The following is a 14,169-nucleotide window of genomic DNA, read 5'->3' as shown; positions in this document are numbered from 1 at the left end:
TGAGCAGCTGGATAAGCCCGTGTCGAATCATCCACTCCCGATCGTGCTTACGGCATTAGAGGGTGGGAGGAACTTCTCAAAAACATCCAGCTGAACTGGAGATGGATTTACACAAAGTGCTCCATGCAAAGAGGAAATCTTTTAATACCACGATTTTTTTTTTTAGCGTGCGTAATCCTTTATTAGATGGACTTGAATGGAAATATTGGAAATATGACATGTATGGCCTGGAGCAAGCAGCGTGTGAAAAATCTCCAGATTGTTCTGAAGAAGTTCTGAAATAAGATGCGCCTGACGACAGTCAGCGTTCTCTCCCTCTCCAGAGCAAAATTCAAGCATCAGGTGGAATAGTGGGAGGTTGACTGGCCTCCCCCTCCAAAAGCCAAAGTGTTATTTTCTCACTTTCCTTCCACCAGCCTCCGTCCACCCCCCTCCTCTTTCCACTCCCATAAAGTCCAGAAGAGTCCAGCGAGTCGAAGATGAAGATCGTTTGCAGAGACTGATGGCTTCCTAGTCGCAAACTCAAGTAAGACTGATCCATTTTTTCGCAGCTCGTAACCTTTTCGGAAAGCGATTCTTTCCTTTTTGCTTTTCGATGTTTTGAAATCTTTTGTTTAAAGGTTCTCAGCATTTCTTCTCTCAGTAATTCGAATCAGCTACCTTTGTAATCTTTGCTTGTTTGTGCCTTGTGTATGAAATGTGCTCCACAAAAAAAAAGTACCGAGCGAGCAAAGCATTGCATCCCACCAGAACGAACGGGACTGTAATGTCATTGCAGGCATTTGCAGGCCCTCAAACGTCATGGCGCGGAAAGAGGCTGCCCGCCATGTCGTCTTTCTCCTGCTGCTCGCCGCCGTACGCTGTCAAGTTAACCCAGGTTAGATATCCATCTTGCTCTCTTTGGTGTTTGTATCTTCAGCACAAGTTCCACAAAGACCAGCTCGCTTTCTTATGTGACACGTGTGGTCTTAAACTAACCTTGGCATATATAGACGGAGAAGGAAAGTGACATCAGGTCGGGCTCGGAGTGCAGAACCATGTGTGTGTGTGTGTGGTTTACCCAAAGTAAGACAGCAAATATGGTGCGAACAGGCAGACCTTTCACGAGCGGTTTTTAGGCGTAGTCGTGGGCAGCGCACACAGCTACACACACTGCCCACTTTGAACATTTTCACAGACGGATTTCAATGTAACGGACATTTTATTAGGAACGTCGACAGGAGCCAGGTGGAGCAAGTCGTGGTGGATGTGACTTTTGCATGGTTGAAATTAGCACGGAGGTGGAAAGCTGATATGAGCGAGCCAAACGTGTCTCACGTGGATGTGGTGGAACTTTGCAAAAAAAAAAAAGGAAGCAAAGTGGACTAGCTCTGAGACTGGCACTCACACAGTCACGCCTCTGTTTGGCTGTGGAGCTTCAGGAAGGGGACTGGCAAAACACACACACACGTATGAAGGATGCCTTGTGTCTTTGTAGAAATGTGTCGCTATCCTCTGGGTATGACCGGTGGGCAGATTCAGGATGAGGACATCTCCGCTTCCAGTCAGTGGTCTGAGTCGACTGCTGCAAAATTTGGGAGGCATGTTCTTATTTATTTCCTTTTGTTATTTCGCCTTCTAAACGCGAGCAACCAAACGGATTGTTTCGATCCCGCGCAGGCTCGATTCGGACAACGGCGACGGCGACGGGGCCTGGTGTCCTGACGTTTTAGCCGAATCCGACGGCCTTAAAGAATACCTCCAGGTGGACCTCCGCTCGCTGCATTTCGTCACGCTGGTGGGCACGCAAGGGCGCCACGCTGACGGCATGGGGAATGAATTTGCCCAGCGATATAGGATCAAGTACAGTCGCGATGGCATTGATTGGCTGGGATGGAGTGATCGGAAGGGGCGACAGGTGAGCGAGCGCCTCGGGGGGGGGGGGCACCTGTAATAATCCTGGTCGCCTCCATCTTCAGTGACAGTCAATAATGTACAGAGAGCCAACGCCCTCATCCACCACAAGGGGGCAGCACTCACTTAGGTCTTTGTTGCGTTGAAATCTTCCTCCACTTTCCTCCACTAGGTCATTGAGGGCAACAGGAACGCATACGATGTGGTGCTGAAGGATCTGGAACCTCCCATCATCGCTCGATACGTGCGCTTCATGCCAGTGACCGACCACTCTTTGATAGCGTGCATGAGAGTCGAGCTCTACGGTTGCCAATGGCTCGGTCGGTCCAAAGTTGAAACTCAATCGGTCACTTTGACTTTTGGATTTTTACCACGGTTTCTGCTTTTAGATGGTCTGATGTCTTACACCATCCCAGAGGGGCACCAAATGCTTTATCGAGGCCTGGACGTCTACTTCAATGACTCGGCGTATGACGGAGCAGCAGCGGAAAAGTGAGGACATTCTACGCACGCTACGTGGAGCTCATTCCAACCATTTTTTTTGTCGCTTCTAGAACGAGCAAGGGTCTGGGCCAGCTGACGGACGGAACTTGGGGTCTGGACGATTTTCTCCACAGTCACATCCACGGCATGTGGCCGGGGTACGACTACGTGGGCTGGAGCAACAGGAGCTGGCCCAAAGGTTACGTGGAAATGACTTTTCAGTTCGACCGCATCCGGAACTTCACTTCCGTCAAGGTGATGAGACAAAGTGTAGAAATGAACGAAAGAAAAAGGCGCTTTAGCCGCAGTTGTCGTCCGCAGGTTCACTGCAATAACATGTTCAGCCGAGGGGTCCGGACGTTCAGACAGGCCACCTGTTATTTCCGCTCGGGCTCCGACTGGGAGTCCGAGCCGATGACCTTCAGGCCGCCCGTCGACTATGTGAGCCAAAGCGCCCGTTTTGTCACCGTGCCCCTCGGGGACCGCACCGCCGTGGCCATCAAATGCCGTTTTCACTTCAGTGACCTCTGGATGCTGTTCAGCGAAGTGGCCTTCCAGTCAGGTGCCACGACATCATGTCTTTCTGTCCATTTTTTTTTTTTTTTGCGGCTGGTGATGCTGTCGCCTCCATCTTCATCTTCTCCCCCGACAGGCTCGGCGGTGTACAACACATCTCTGACTCCCCGGAAGCATGGGCATCCAACTAACACACTACCGGGTTAGCTTTGCTCATCTCACTCACTGACTTGTAAAAGCAGAATTTGATGTTAGCAAAAGCGCTAATCTGTGTACCATTGCTTGAATCGAGCGGATGCTAAGCATGCCCCCTCCATTCAGTCCACAAGGGCAGCTAATTGCATAAAGAACCCGAAACGGCTCATTTTGTAAGCAGACAACGCCCCCTGCTGGTTGCAAATCAGACAATTAAATGGGACCCTTGCGCAAGAGTCCTTTTAGTTACTCTCCATCTTGTTTAGGGGACGACCCAACTCACAAATTGGATGACAGCAATACAAGGATCCTGATTGGCTGCTTGGTGGCCATTATCGCGATCCTTTTGACCATCATCGTTATCATCTTGTGGCGGCAGGTGTGGAAAAACATGCTTGAGAAGGTGCGCCAAGGTCATTTGAGCGTGATCTTTTTCCTCGTCTGCGTTGCCGGTAACTCAAAGTCCGTTTTACAGGCATCGCGGCGAATCCTCGACGAGGAACTCACGGCACGTCTGGCGGTTCAGACCAGGGCCTTTTCCTTCCAGGACTCATCCATGTCCTCTTCTGTCTCCACCTCCAACTCCACCTATGAGAGGATCTTCCCCCTTTGCTCCGACTACCAGGAACCTTCCCGTCTCATCCGGAGACTGCCCGAGTTTGCGCATTTCGCCGAGCACCTGGGTGAGCTCACATATGGCAGATGAATGCTAAATGGAGGAAATCAATCCAATTTGCAATCAATCCAGGTTGCGTTGATTCCTTGCACGCGTCAGGACCGAGCAGCTCCTACGGGGTTCTCGCCGGCGCTTCGGACGCCGCCCCCCACTATGCAGAGGCGGACATTATCAGTCTGCAGGGGTCCGGCGGGAACAGCCGATCCATCACGGCTGTCAGCCTCCATCTCCTCGCCGGCGGTGGCGGGGACGCGGCGGCGTCCGTGAGAGAGTTCCCCCGGGACAAGCTCACATTCAAAGAGAAACTGGGAGAGGGGCAGTTTGGAGAGGTGCGTGCTTTGAATTTTGAGGTTTGGATGTCTGAAAATGACGTTCCAAATTTTTTTAGGTGCACTTGTGCGAAGCAGAACGTTCCAAATGTTTTTTTAGGTGCACTTGTGCGAAGCAGAAGGCATGCGGGCCTTTTTAGACGGCGAGTCGTCCGGAGAAGGGTCAAACCAAGCACCCCTGCTTGTAGCGGTTAAAACGCTGCGAGAAGATGCCAACAGGAACGCAAGGTAACTTGCTAGCTGCTTCTCTTATCACTTGAGCACAAAATGGATGTTTCCATCTACAAGCATCAGAAAAATGATTACAGACAACGATTTCTGCGTTTATTGATGGGGTGAACATTTTTCTGTGGCACACCTAAGGAACGATTTCCTGGAGGAGATCCGAATCATGTCTCGCCTGATGGACCCCAACATTGTCCGCCTGCTGGCCGTATGCGTGGACACCGAGCCTCTTTGTATGATCACCGAGTACATGGAGAACGGAGACCTCAACCAGTTCCTCCGACTAAAAGAGGAAGGACGGGAGGAGAAAGCAGACGAGAGGATGGTCAGGTAGATTCGACGATCACATCGAATGCGCCTTCGGGTGCGCGTCCGTCACCGCTATCGTCTCGCTGACCTTTGCCCTTTAGCTACAGCAAACTGATAGACATGGCCGTGCAGATAGCCTCCGGTATGAAGTACTTGAACTCTCTCAACTTTGTCCATCGTGACCTGGCCACACGAAACTGTTTGGTGGGGAAGAACTACACCATCAAGATTGCCGATTTCGGCATGAGTCGCAACCTCTACCGCGGGGACTACTACCGGATCCAGGGCCGAGCTGTACTGCCAATCCGCTGGATGTCTTGGGAGAGCATTCTGCTGGTGAGTCCTCTGAGGGAGCGATCCAGTCCAACTCCAGACGGTCCTAAAAGAATTTCTGACCTGATTTCAGGGCAAATTCACCATGGCTAGCGACGTGTGGGCTTTCGGGGTGACTTTGTGGGAAATCTTGACTCTTTGCAAGAAGCAGCCTTACGCCCACCTCTCTGATGAGCAGGTGATTGAGAACACGGGCGAGTTCTTCAGGGACCACGGAAAACAGGTGAGGGGCACACCTTTGGCCACCTTATACAATCTTCATTTTCGGACTTAGATGCAGGAAATACTGTATATTTGCATTTTTTGTTTTAAAGTGACAATATCTTTTTTGTCCAGGTCTATCTGCCACAGCCACCTTGTTGTCCCGACGGCCTGTATCATGACCTGATGTTGACTTGCTGGAGGAGAAATGCCAAACAGAGGCCGAGCTTTCAGGACATACACAGTCAGTTGGTGGAGCACTTGGCGTAAAAGATGTCCGTTTTGTCTGCGAAGCACAACTCGCAGGGTTTGCTTTGTGCAAATGTTGAGTGACAATCAACCCTGGAAATGTTAACCAGTTGTTTTGAGCTAGTGACCATGGGACTGTGTATTTTATAAATTGGCAACTGAATATACCTTTCGATATACTGTTTTCATATTAAATTACTCAATGTATTTATTATTTTGTACTTTGGTGTCTTTATAGGTTAGTGTTATTATGATGGGGGTTGGAAGTATTTGTTGAGCTTTTATAATGTATTTTCATGAATCATATTCTGTATAATCTTTTACTCATTTGAATATTTGTTGCTGTATAGCAATAAATGAAGGTGTAAAATATAAATTGTCTAATAATGAAGCGACATTTTGACCTGCTTGATAAAATAGCTCTTTGACTATATTAGATAGAAACAAAGATTCATAAAAGGTGTGGATTTAAACATTTTAAATAAAGTGCTTTTCAGAAAATGCATTGTCTTTAATTATTTTGTCAAGTTATTGTATACAGAAATGTTATGGGATTTTTTAATGGCCACTAACGGTAATACAGAATACATGCTGTATATTTTTATCGTTTATTGCGCAATACTTTTTGCTTTGGCTCTCGTCGCTCGCCGTAGTTCTAAGCTGATTGGCTAGCCTTCGTACCACGTTATCGCCTAGTCCACGTGGATTGGCTCGTTTGTTTACACCGGAATCGAACCATGGCACCATGGGAATTGGACCGCCCTCGAACGGGTTCTGTCTGGTTTATTCATTCGTAAAGTATTGTCGGTCGAACGGGAACAACTACCAGTCAGACATGGAGAAAGTTGTCATTGTAACCGGCGCGAACAGGTAATTCACACGTAATTTTCATATTGTCATCATAACTCATCATGATCACAAGTGAGCTAACCCACCTCAGATTGCATAAACCTCAGTAATTGATTTCGGAACCTAATCTAATTGAAAGGGTGGTTGGTTACATTTAACCTAAATTCAAATATTTATTCCATGAAATGAATGTACAATGGCCCTGGTACCAAAAGCACTGTCATCAACAGTATCTTTGTCTTCTTCTTGTAGTGGCATCGGTTTTGCTTTATGCGAAAGGCTTCTGAGCGAGCACATCCAGCTCCGTTTGTGTCTGGCGTGCAGAAACATGAACCGGGCCGAGGCTGCCCGCTCTGTCCTCTTGGCGTCTCACGCCAAGGCCCGAGTGGATCTACTGCAGCTGGATGTGGGTTCTGTGCAGTCGGTGCTCGCTGCTGCCGGAGAACTCAAATCCAGGTCAGATACATTCCAATCGTGACACACTTGACACGCTCAATGGATTAATTTTTATCGTTTTTTCTGCAGGTACAAAAGAATTGACTTTTTGTATCTAAATGCAGGAATAATGCCCAATCCACAGGTGGATGTAAAAGCTTTTTTCAAAGGTTTGTTCTCAAGGTAAAAGTCCAATTTATTTCAAATCTCATTTGGGCCACTTTTGACAGTCTCTGCATTGATGTCCCGTGTTTTCTCCCCTCAACAGTAAGGCCATCAACATGTTTGCCACAGCGGAGGGTCTCTTAACACAGCAGGACCGCCTCAACTCTGACGGTCTCCAGGAGGTTTTCGCCACAAACCTATTTGGTCATTTCCTCCTGGTACTGACCCAACCAAACAGTCAGATATTTTGTTAATATCGCTTCATTAGCGACACCAAGCACTTTGACAGTCCTGTTCTTGTGCAAGGTCAGAGAGCTGGAGCCTCTATTGTGCGAGGCGGGTCGCACGTCACATGTGGTGTGGACCTCTTCGAGTAACGCCCGTCGCACTGCCTTCAGCATTGAGGACATCCAGCACAAAAATGGGACGGAGCCCTACAGCTCGTCCAAGTATGCCTCTGACATGCTCAGTGTGGCCCTGAACAGACGCAAGAACAGCCAGGTTTGTTTCTTGCACGAGAACGTCATGGCAAACACCGCACTTGTAGGTAGCTAGTTCTTAATTCTTTTTTTTGCTTTTAAATTTCTGACCGCAAGATGCAAATAGCTCTGTGTGTAAAAGATTTGTTCCTCATTTCCACCAGGGGCTTTTCTCCTCCGTCATATGTCCTGGACTGGTGATGACCAATCTCACTTACGGTATCCTGCCCTCCTTCTTCTGGACTTTAATCATGCCATTCATGTGGCTGGTGAGTGCTATGTGATGTTTGCTGTTCTTTCTGGCTTTTTCTGAAGTGTCACCTGCTGTTTTCTTTATTGAGCAGATCAGGATCTTCACCAATACTTTTACTCTCACGCCATATAACGGAGCGGGGTCACTGGTATGTCACAAATAAGCCATCATAAGGGTTAATAAGAAATAACATACTTCAGCGTAACTCGAAATGGACTTCCACAGCATTGGCTGTTCCTTCAAGCGCCAGAGGCTCTGGACCCACGAGCAAAATATCACAGCTTAACATCAGGACTTGGCGCAAATTACACGGAGCCACGGCAAGTAAGTGTCTGGCAGAATTCCATCACACAAATAGAACACTTGACATTTGGGCACCGTGCCCAAACTATTGTTTGTGTTCTATCAGATGGACATTGACGACAGTATGTGCGAGGCGCTTTATGAGAAACTACTTGAATTGGAGAAAGACATCAGGAAAAGACTCAGTTGCTGACAAGCAAAACAGTTTACTCCTTACATTTGGATAATATTGTCCTATATTCAAAATAAAAGACGTAATATTGTGAAAATTAGGTTGGATTTTTTAAATTCTCTGGTTAGATTATGACTCAATAAACTGACTTGTTCCTACAGTCTTATTTTAATGAGTATGTGATATTGTGGTACATGGGCTCCCTCTAGTGGTGCGTAAAAAATCAAAGCCATGACTTCAACTTTGAAAGTGCATTCTGATAACATCCGCAAGAGAGCTCAGGAAAGAAAAGACAAATCCTGAATATATTTGCCCATGTTAGGGCAATGCTGTTTTCTAATCACATGACTCCCCGTGGGAAATTAAAACGCAAATGACTCTCTGAGGACATGAGTACGTCACTTCGTGACGTCAATAAAAACATAGCAGGCGTGTGTGCGCGCGCATCTCAGCGTACACCCCCCCCCCCCCTCCACTGTGTCCCGGATGTTGTCTCGCACCGGAAGAGAAGGGGCAGCTTTCCCAGCCATCTTGTGTCAGCATCCAGCGACTCGCTCGCATCAAGCCTCTTCAAATCGGCGGTAAATCCAGCTGAAGGGGCGCCATCATGCCCGGGCACCTGCAGGAAGGCTTCGGCTGCGTCGTAACCAACCGCTTCGATCAGCTACCGGACGACGAGTCGGACCCGTCGGAGATCTTGAAAGCTGCCGAGAACAAGAAGAAGGAGGCGGCCGCCGCTGCCTCCGCTAAGAGCGCCGCTCAAGCCTCCAAGCCGCCCAAGAAGGAGTCACAGAAGGATAGGAAGAACCTGCTCGCGGATAAGAAGGACGAGCCCCAACCGCCGGTGCCGCTGAAAAAAGAAGGTAAACAAACACCTCTCCGTGTGTGTTTGGGTGTGATGCTCAACTGTCCTTCTAGCATGCTAGCTGTTGCTGGACAGCGTCACTCGGCGGGAGGTCAACACGGAGCCCCCACGCCTGCCTGCTTGATTGTTGTCCGACACACTGAGATGACTTTCGGGTCACAGGCAGCGTCTCGTGCGTGCAAGTCCGGCTGTGACCGACGCATCCCGTTAGAATGTGTGCGCTGCTCCGGATGATGCTCGGCGCGCGTCTCGAAATAAACACCGGCGAGGACGCACGTTTATTAACGTTTGGCGAATGGACGAATTGATGAGATGTGTAAATTCAGCAGTGGCTTGCACAAAGGTGAAGTGAACAAGAATGGCGTTTTTTATAATAGTGAGGGTGCATTGAATGTATTTGAGATCTAAATCTTTTATAAATGAGACAAACCCCCAAAACCTCCCAACTGTCAAAGCATCTTAAAAGCCTGTGTTGTCAAGGCACCAAGTAACTTTGAAGTTACGACCCATCAAAACACATAACGTGACTTTAAACCAACATCACAAAAAGGAAGGATGTCATCAAAGCTTACACCCGCTTGTGCGCTTCACAGGCATGAGGCGAGTGGCTCGACGGCCAGAACAGCAGCAGGGTCACCAGGGCTCGCAGCAGCAGGGGGGCCAAGGTGAAGGGCGACCCGGAGACAAACGGCCAGACCGCAGACCCCCTCGAGAGCGACGCTTTGAGAAACCGGCCGAGGGAGACGGCGCCGACTTCCCTGCGGAGAAGTGAGAAGCACCCCACGTGGACCGATCGATTGCTAGAGCATGTTCGAGCTTCTCTTGTTGCTTGTCTTCAGGCCCTCCGGAGACCGACCACCAAGAGGGCGAGGCGGCGGCCGAGGTGGCCGCGGAGGCCGAGGGCGGGGCATGGGCAGAGGGGACGCTTTCGACTCTCGCGGGAAACGAGACTTTGACAGACACAGCGGCGCTGACAAATTGTGAGTCTTGATGGTTGAATTTCCCTTTGAGAGACACAAATGAGTATAATAAATTCTATTTTAATTCCAAACTTCCACTTATGTTGCAGTTATGAACGCAACACACGCACACACACACTGATTGTTATTTGTCTTGCCTCAGGAATCAGAAAAGCGAGAAGCGCAGTGGCAGCGGCTCACACAACTGGGGGAATGTGAAGGAGCAAGTCAGGTGAGATATCTCACACACGCGAGCACATTGTGATAATTCAATTTTTGTTTTACCCGTCAAATCTGGGACTCGGTTCACCGACGGTCGGGCAAGACAAACTGGATGCTCTCATGTCTTTCAGCGAGGCCGAACCGAGCCCCGCCCCCGCTGCCGAGACCACCACGGAGGGTGAGGAGCAGGCGCCCGCCGGCTCGGAGAATAAGTGAGTGCTCACTTCCTGTCGTTTCCCGGCCATGTTTTTCCCACATTGTCCTTGACCTTTTCCTCGACCATGTTCCTAACTAAGAGCCGTGTCCGTTTTGACGTCTTCCCACTTGTCGCACCGACCGACCGGCTGGGCAGGGAGAACGAGGCGGAAGACGTGAAACCCGAAGGCCCCCGAGAGATGACGCTGGACGAGTGGAAGGCCATGCAGGACAAGGAGCGCACCAAGGTGGAGTTCAACATCCGCAAGGCCAACGAGGGTACCGACAGCCAGTGGAAGAAAGGATACGTGCTGCACAAGTCCAAAAGCGAAGATGTGAGTTGAGATGAGATGGGCGCGCCTGCTTTAAGTGTACATGTTCCCCTAACGGATGAAAAAAAAAAAAAAGCAAGCCCAAGTCAAGTGTTTCAAAGTCCTCCACGTGTGACTTCACTTAAACTGAATAGAAACCCCACCGCTCTGTCTTGCTCAAAAAAACTCCAGGTTGACATTGCCTCTCTTTGAATTTTCAGAGGCCTGTCGGAACTTTGATTGACGCCCCGGAAACAGAAGTCGACGCACAAAGCCTGTACCAAAAGGTGCCCCCGCGACTTCACATTGGCTGTAAAATCAAATAAAAGGCACGTGAACTCGAGCTCTTCTGCCCACAGGGCACTGCGGACGAATCCACCGAGCACCACTTCCGCAAGCCGGCCAACGACATCACCTCTCAGCTGGAGATCAACTTTGGAGACCTGGGCCGCCCCGGCCGCGGGCGCGGGGGCCCTCGCGGTGGCAGGGGGGCCCGCGGCGGGGGAGGCGGCAGGCCAGTGCGCAGCGGCCCAGCCCGCTCTGAAAAGGTAACAAAGGTGAAAATGTGCTCGCTACGGCACCGAGGAGCACCCATGTGGAAAAGCTGCTGGGGCCAGGGGAGGGTTAGGAGACAATGGGGCTCTTCCACAAATGCTTTTTCCTCTACAGTTCATGTTTTATCTGAAATGACCCCCAAGCTCATGCCTTGTTTTCTTCCTGCCAGGCAAGTGGTGTGTCGGTCCCCAACGTGGATGACCCCGAGGCCTTCCCCGCCCTGGCCTGAAGGCTCCTTTGTTTCCCCCGGCCGACTCCTCCATCAGCCCCCTATTCTGCCCTGACCCCCCACCCACACACACACACATTTACAAGGCTTGCATGCTTACACCATTCTCAAATATTTAAGTAACCCAAATGACAAAAAAAAAGACAGTCATCCCCGACTCGATTTTACCAGCGAACACGACAAAAACGTTGGAAAAAGGACCTCTTGCTACACGGACATTTTGTATTTCGAAACATGAAGGCAGGGATGTTTTTATTGGTTTTCACTCGGCCATTATGCCTCATCCATCGAGTTTGGTTTGTGCCGCTTGAAAAGATGAATATCTGCAATTTGGGGCTTTCAGCAGTGAGGGTGCCTCGTTCAGCTCAGTATTATGGAGGCCTACAGTCGAAGACTTTGGAGAACTTCTCCCCCCCCGCCCCCGTCTCCCTCCCTCCCCCCCACTGTAACGATACACACTGACGTGGTAGCACTACACTACATATGAAACGTGTACTAGATAGCTGAAGTGTGACTTTTTCAAAATTGTTATCATCCTGACGATCTCTTTTTGAGAGGCACAAAGTGAGGCAACGGTGACAACCTACTCAAAAAAAAAAAACCTGCTTGGAATTTCTTCGCTTGTTGTGCAGTGAAAGTTAATGCCTCTTTTTCGTGGGGGGCATAGTTTTTTTTGGGGGGGGGGGGGGTGGACCAGTGCTTAGTAATGCTTTGTATCCCCCCCCCCCCCCCGATCCAGATGTGCCGCCTGTTTGCAACAAGTGTGTATCTTTAGGCTGGTCCTCTTAGCTCATACAGACTGTACGACTTGTAAATTCAGGACCACTACACAAATGCTTTTATTTTTTATTTCTTCTGTTCAAAAGTGTGAGCGTGCGATTGAATGTGCAACTGTGACTGCTGGTTTCTTAAAAAGTATCGGTCCCTTTCATCCGGTGCCCGGCCGGGCGAGGCGACCGCACAGGTCCAACGCATCTCAAAAAAAAAGCTCTCGGTCTTCGTTTCTGAAGAGTCCACTCGTTTCTGCAGACCACATTTTGCTGCGTGTTTTATTCTTGTTATTTTATGAGTGCAGTGGCACAATGTCTGCTGTTGCGGAACAATTAGGATCTACAGAACATTAACTCCTGTGAAAGAAGAAGCTCTGAGGGGCTAAAGCGTAGCAAGAATGTTGATTGGACAGTGCCGAAGGTTTTGTCGCTGCCCCCCCCCCCCCCTTTATACGACTGTTTGAGCCACATGACTATAAAACTTTGTGTAAACATCCCTGTTCTAATAAATTGCTTTAGAAGTGTAAAATATAGTCTCCAAATGGAATGCCAAGTCTTCATTTTAAGAACAAAGTGGCAGTGGGGGATGTCGGGTAAAAGTTGCAAGGCAGAAATTCATCATGGCACTGCTTCTACATTTTGTAACTTGCCTCCTTTATTGTTAGCTAAAATGAAGACCGCATGACATCTTGAAATGTGGTCATGTAAATGATAAAAAAAAAAAAAAAACACTGGTGCAGGTTTTAATGCTTGCAGTCATTTAGCAGCTTTTGTGTTTGCAGCTATTGTGTACAATATTTGTTGGTGCCATTTCATGTTTTCATTCCAGTCCTGGCTGCTCTTTGGGAAATGTGTATCTGGCCTAGTAAGGTTAATCTGTTTAGAAGAAGACAAAGTTATGCTATAGAATTGGCCATTAGTGTAAAATGTTTTTGGAAATAAAGGGTGAAGTCAAGCCTTTACAAGGGGAAGTCCGAAATGTTCTGTACAATATGTTCTGTGCACCCACACTTATGTTTTGCTGAATATGAATGAAGCAGAACAATCCACCTGGGCTGATCCCTCTCAGCAGGGTGGCCATTTTGCTTCGCGACACAAATTGAAGCTCCATCGTCAGGTAATGCTCAGACAACCAAGATGGTAGATCTATCTTTGATTTGATTCTGATTTAGAATTTACTTTGTTTTCCATATGTCCAATTGTCTGGCTGTAATGTTTGGGTCACCTGTTGTTCTCATCTAGTTGTGCTTGACCAATCAGCTCCCTCGGCCACTTGTGATTTATCCAGGTGTTCCTCTTTGTGACTTGTCTTGTATTTAAATTCCTGCTTTCGTCCGGTTCTTGTTGTCCTGCTGAGGTCATGTCATGTTTTTTTTTTTGCTCCCATGAGTTGTGTTGGCCTTTTTTTGTTTTTACTTTGGTTCTCATTTTGGTCATTCATCTAGTTGATTTGTCCCTGCACCTTGTTCGTAATCTGTTCTCAATCATTGCATTGGGTAACGAGTTTTTTTTTGTGGAAATTTCCGTCTCCTTCAATACAATGGACAAATAGTGAATCAAATGAAATGAGGGAAATACCATTTCTACAAGAGCAAAGAATCCACCCAAGTTATCCAAATGTTTTGTTTTTTAATTTTGATTTCACACCCATTGTGGTGGTTCACTAGTCATTGCTTTGAGGAGTAACAATGGAATACAAGCCATATTTGAGGAGGATTATTCAAGACAAGGAATGCCAGAAGTCACACGAAGCAACATGCATAGTAAGTGGAAAAAATATAAATTATAAATTATATTTTTGTTTGTGGACTTTGTTGAACTGAGTTTGTGCGTGTGATGTTAATTGTTGAAAATGACTGGCCTGAGTCCATTTCTGTCATTATCATGTTCTTGTGTGACATCACACAATCAATTTGGAGATCCAAATCTCAGCTTCCTTTGTGGAGTTGGCATGTCAACTGGCCAGCAGAGGGCAGCAGAACTCTTTATCCAATCGAA

The 14,169-nt window shown here is 48.2% G+C and overlaps 3 protein-coding genes across 3 annotated transcripts; all 3 read left to right on the top strand.

Annotated features, from left to right (window-relative positions):
• Positions 1 to 463: 463 nt before the first annotated feature.
• Positions 464 to 5,910, top strand: LOC133165690 (discoidin domain-containing receptor 2-like). Its single transcript, XM_061295528.1, has 17 exons — positions 464 to 526; positions 779 to 877; positions 1,478 to 1,580; positions 1,660 to 1,897; positions 2,066 to 2,213; positions 2,283 to 2,385; positions 2,448 to 2,631; positions 2,698 to 2,938; positions 3,029 to 3,094; positions 3,354 to 3,490; positions 3,563 to 3,770; positions 3,836 to 4,092; positions 4,193 to 4,320; positions 4,456 to 4,647; positions 4,728 to 4,962; positions 5,033 to 5,182; positions 5,296 to 5,910. The coding sequence occupies exons 2-17, from the start codon at positions 802 to 804 to the stop codon at positions 5,428 to 5,430; spliced, it is 2,601 nt and encodes an 866-aa protein (XP_061151512.1). The 5' UTR covers positions 464 to 526; positions 779 to 801; the 3' UTR covers positions 5,431 to 5,910.
• A 190-nt stretch (positions 5,911 to 6,100) lies between these two features.
• On the top strand, positions 6,101 to 8,225 carry LOC133165689 (3-keto-steroid reductase/17-beta-hydroxysteroid dehydrogenase 7-like). Its single transcript, XM_061295527.1, has 9 exons — positions 6,101 to 6,279; positions 6,511 to 6,714; positions 6,784 to 6,876; positions 6,962 to 7,076; positions 7,165 to 7,359; positions 7,502 to 7,606; positions 7,682 to 7,738; positions 7,816 to 7,914; positions 8,000 to 8,225. Exons 1-9 carry the CDS (start codon positions 6,155 to 6,157, stop codon positions 8,084 to 8,086), a joined length of 1,080 nt encoding a protein of 359 aa, XP_061151511.1. The 5' UTR covers positions 6,101 to 6,154; the 3' UTR covers positions 8,087 to 8,225.
• Positions 8,226 to 8,546: 321 nt separating this feature from the next.
• LOC133165687 (SERPINE1 mRNA-binding protein 1-like) lies at positions 8,547 to 13,136 on the top strand. Its single transcript, XM_061295526.1, has 9 exons — positions 8,547 to 8,928; positions 9,524 to 9,698; positions 9,770 to 9,910; positions 10,053 to 10,121; positions 10,243 to 10,323; positions 10,464 to 10,641; positions 10,839 to 10,904; positions 10,977 to 11,165; positions 11,342 to 13,136. The coding sequence occupies exons 1-9, from the start codon at positions 8,673 to 8,675 to the stop codon at positions 11,399 to 11,401; spliced, it is 1,215 nt and encodes a 404-aa protein (XP_061151510.1). The 5' UTR covers positions 8,547 to 8,672; the 3' UTR covers positions 11,402 to 13,136.
• Positions 13,137 to 14,169: the final 1,033 nt, after the last annotated feature.

Source organism: Syngnathus typhle, linkage group LG13 (genome assembly GCF_033458585.1).
Source record: "Syngnathus typhle isolate RoL2023-S1 ecotype Sweden linkage group LG13, RoL_Styp_1.0, whole genome shotgun sequence".
Classification (NCBI taxonomy): Eukaryota; Metazoa; Chordata; class Actinopteri; order Syngnathiformes; family Syngnathidae; genus Syngnathus; species Syngnathus typhle.
Note: the sequence above shows the minus strand (reverse complement) of the source record. Positions and strands in the feature narration are given on the sequence as shown.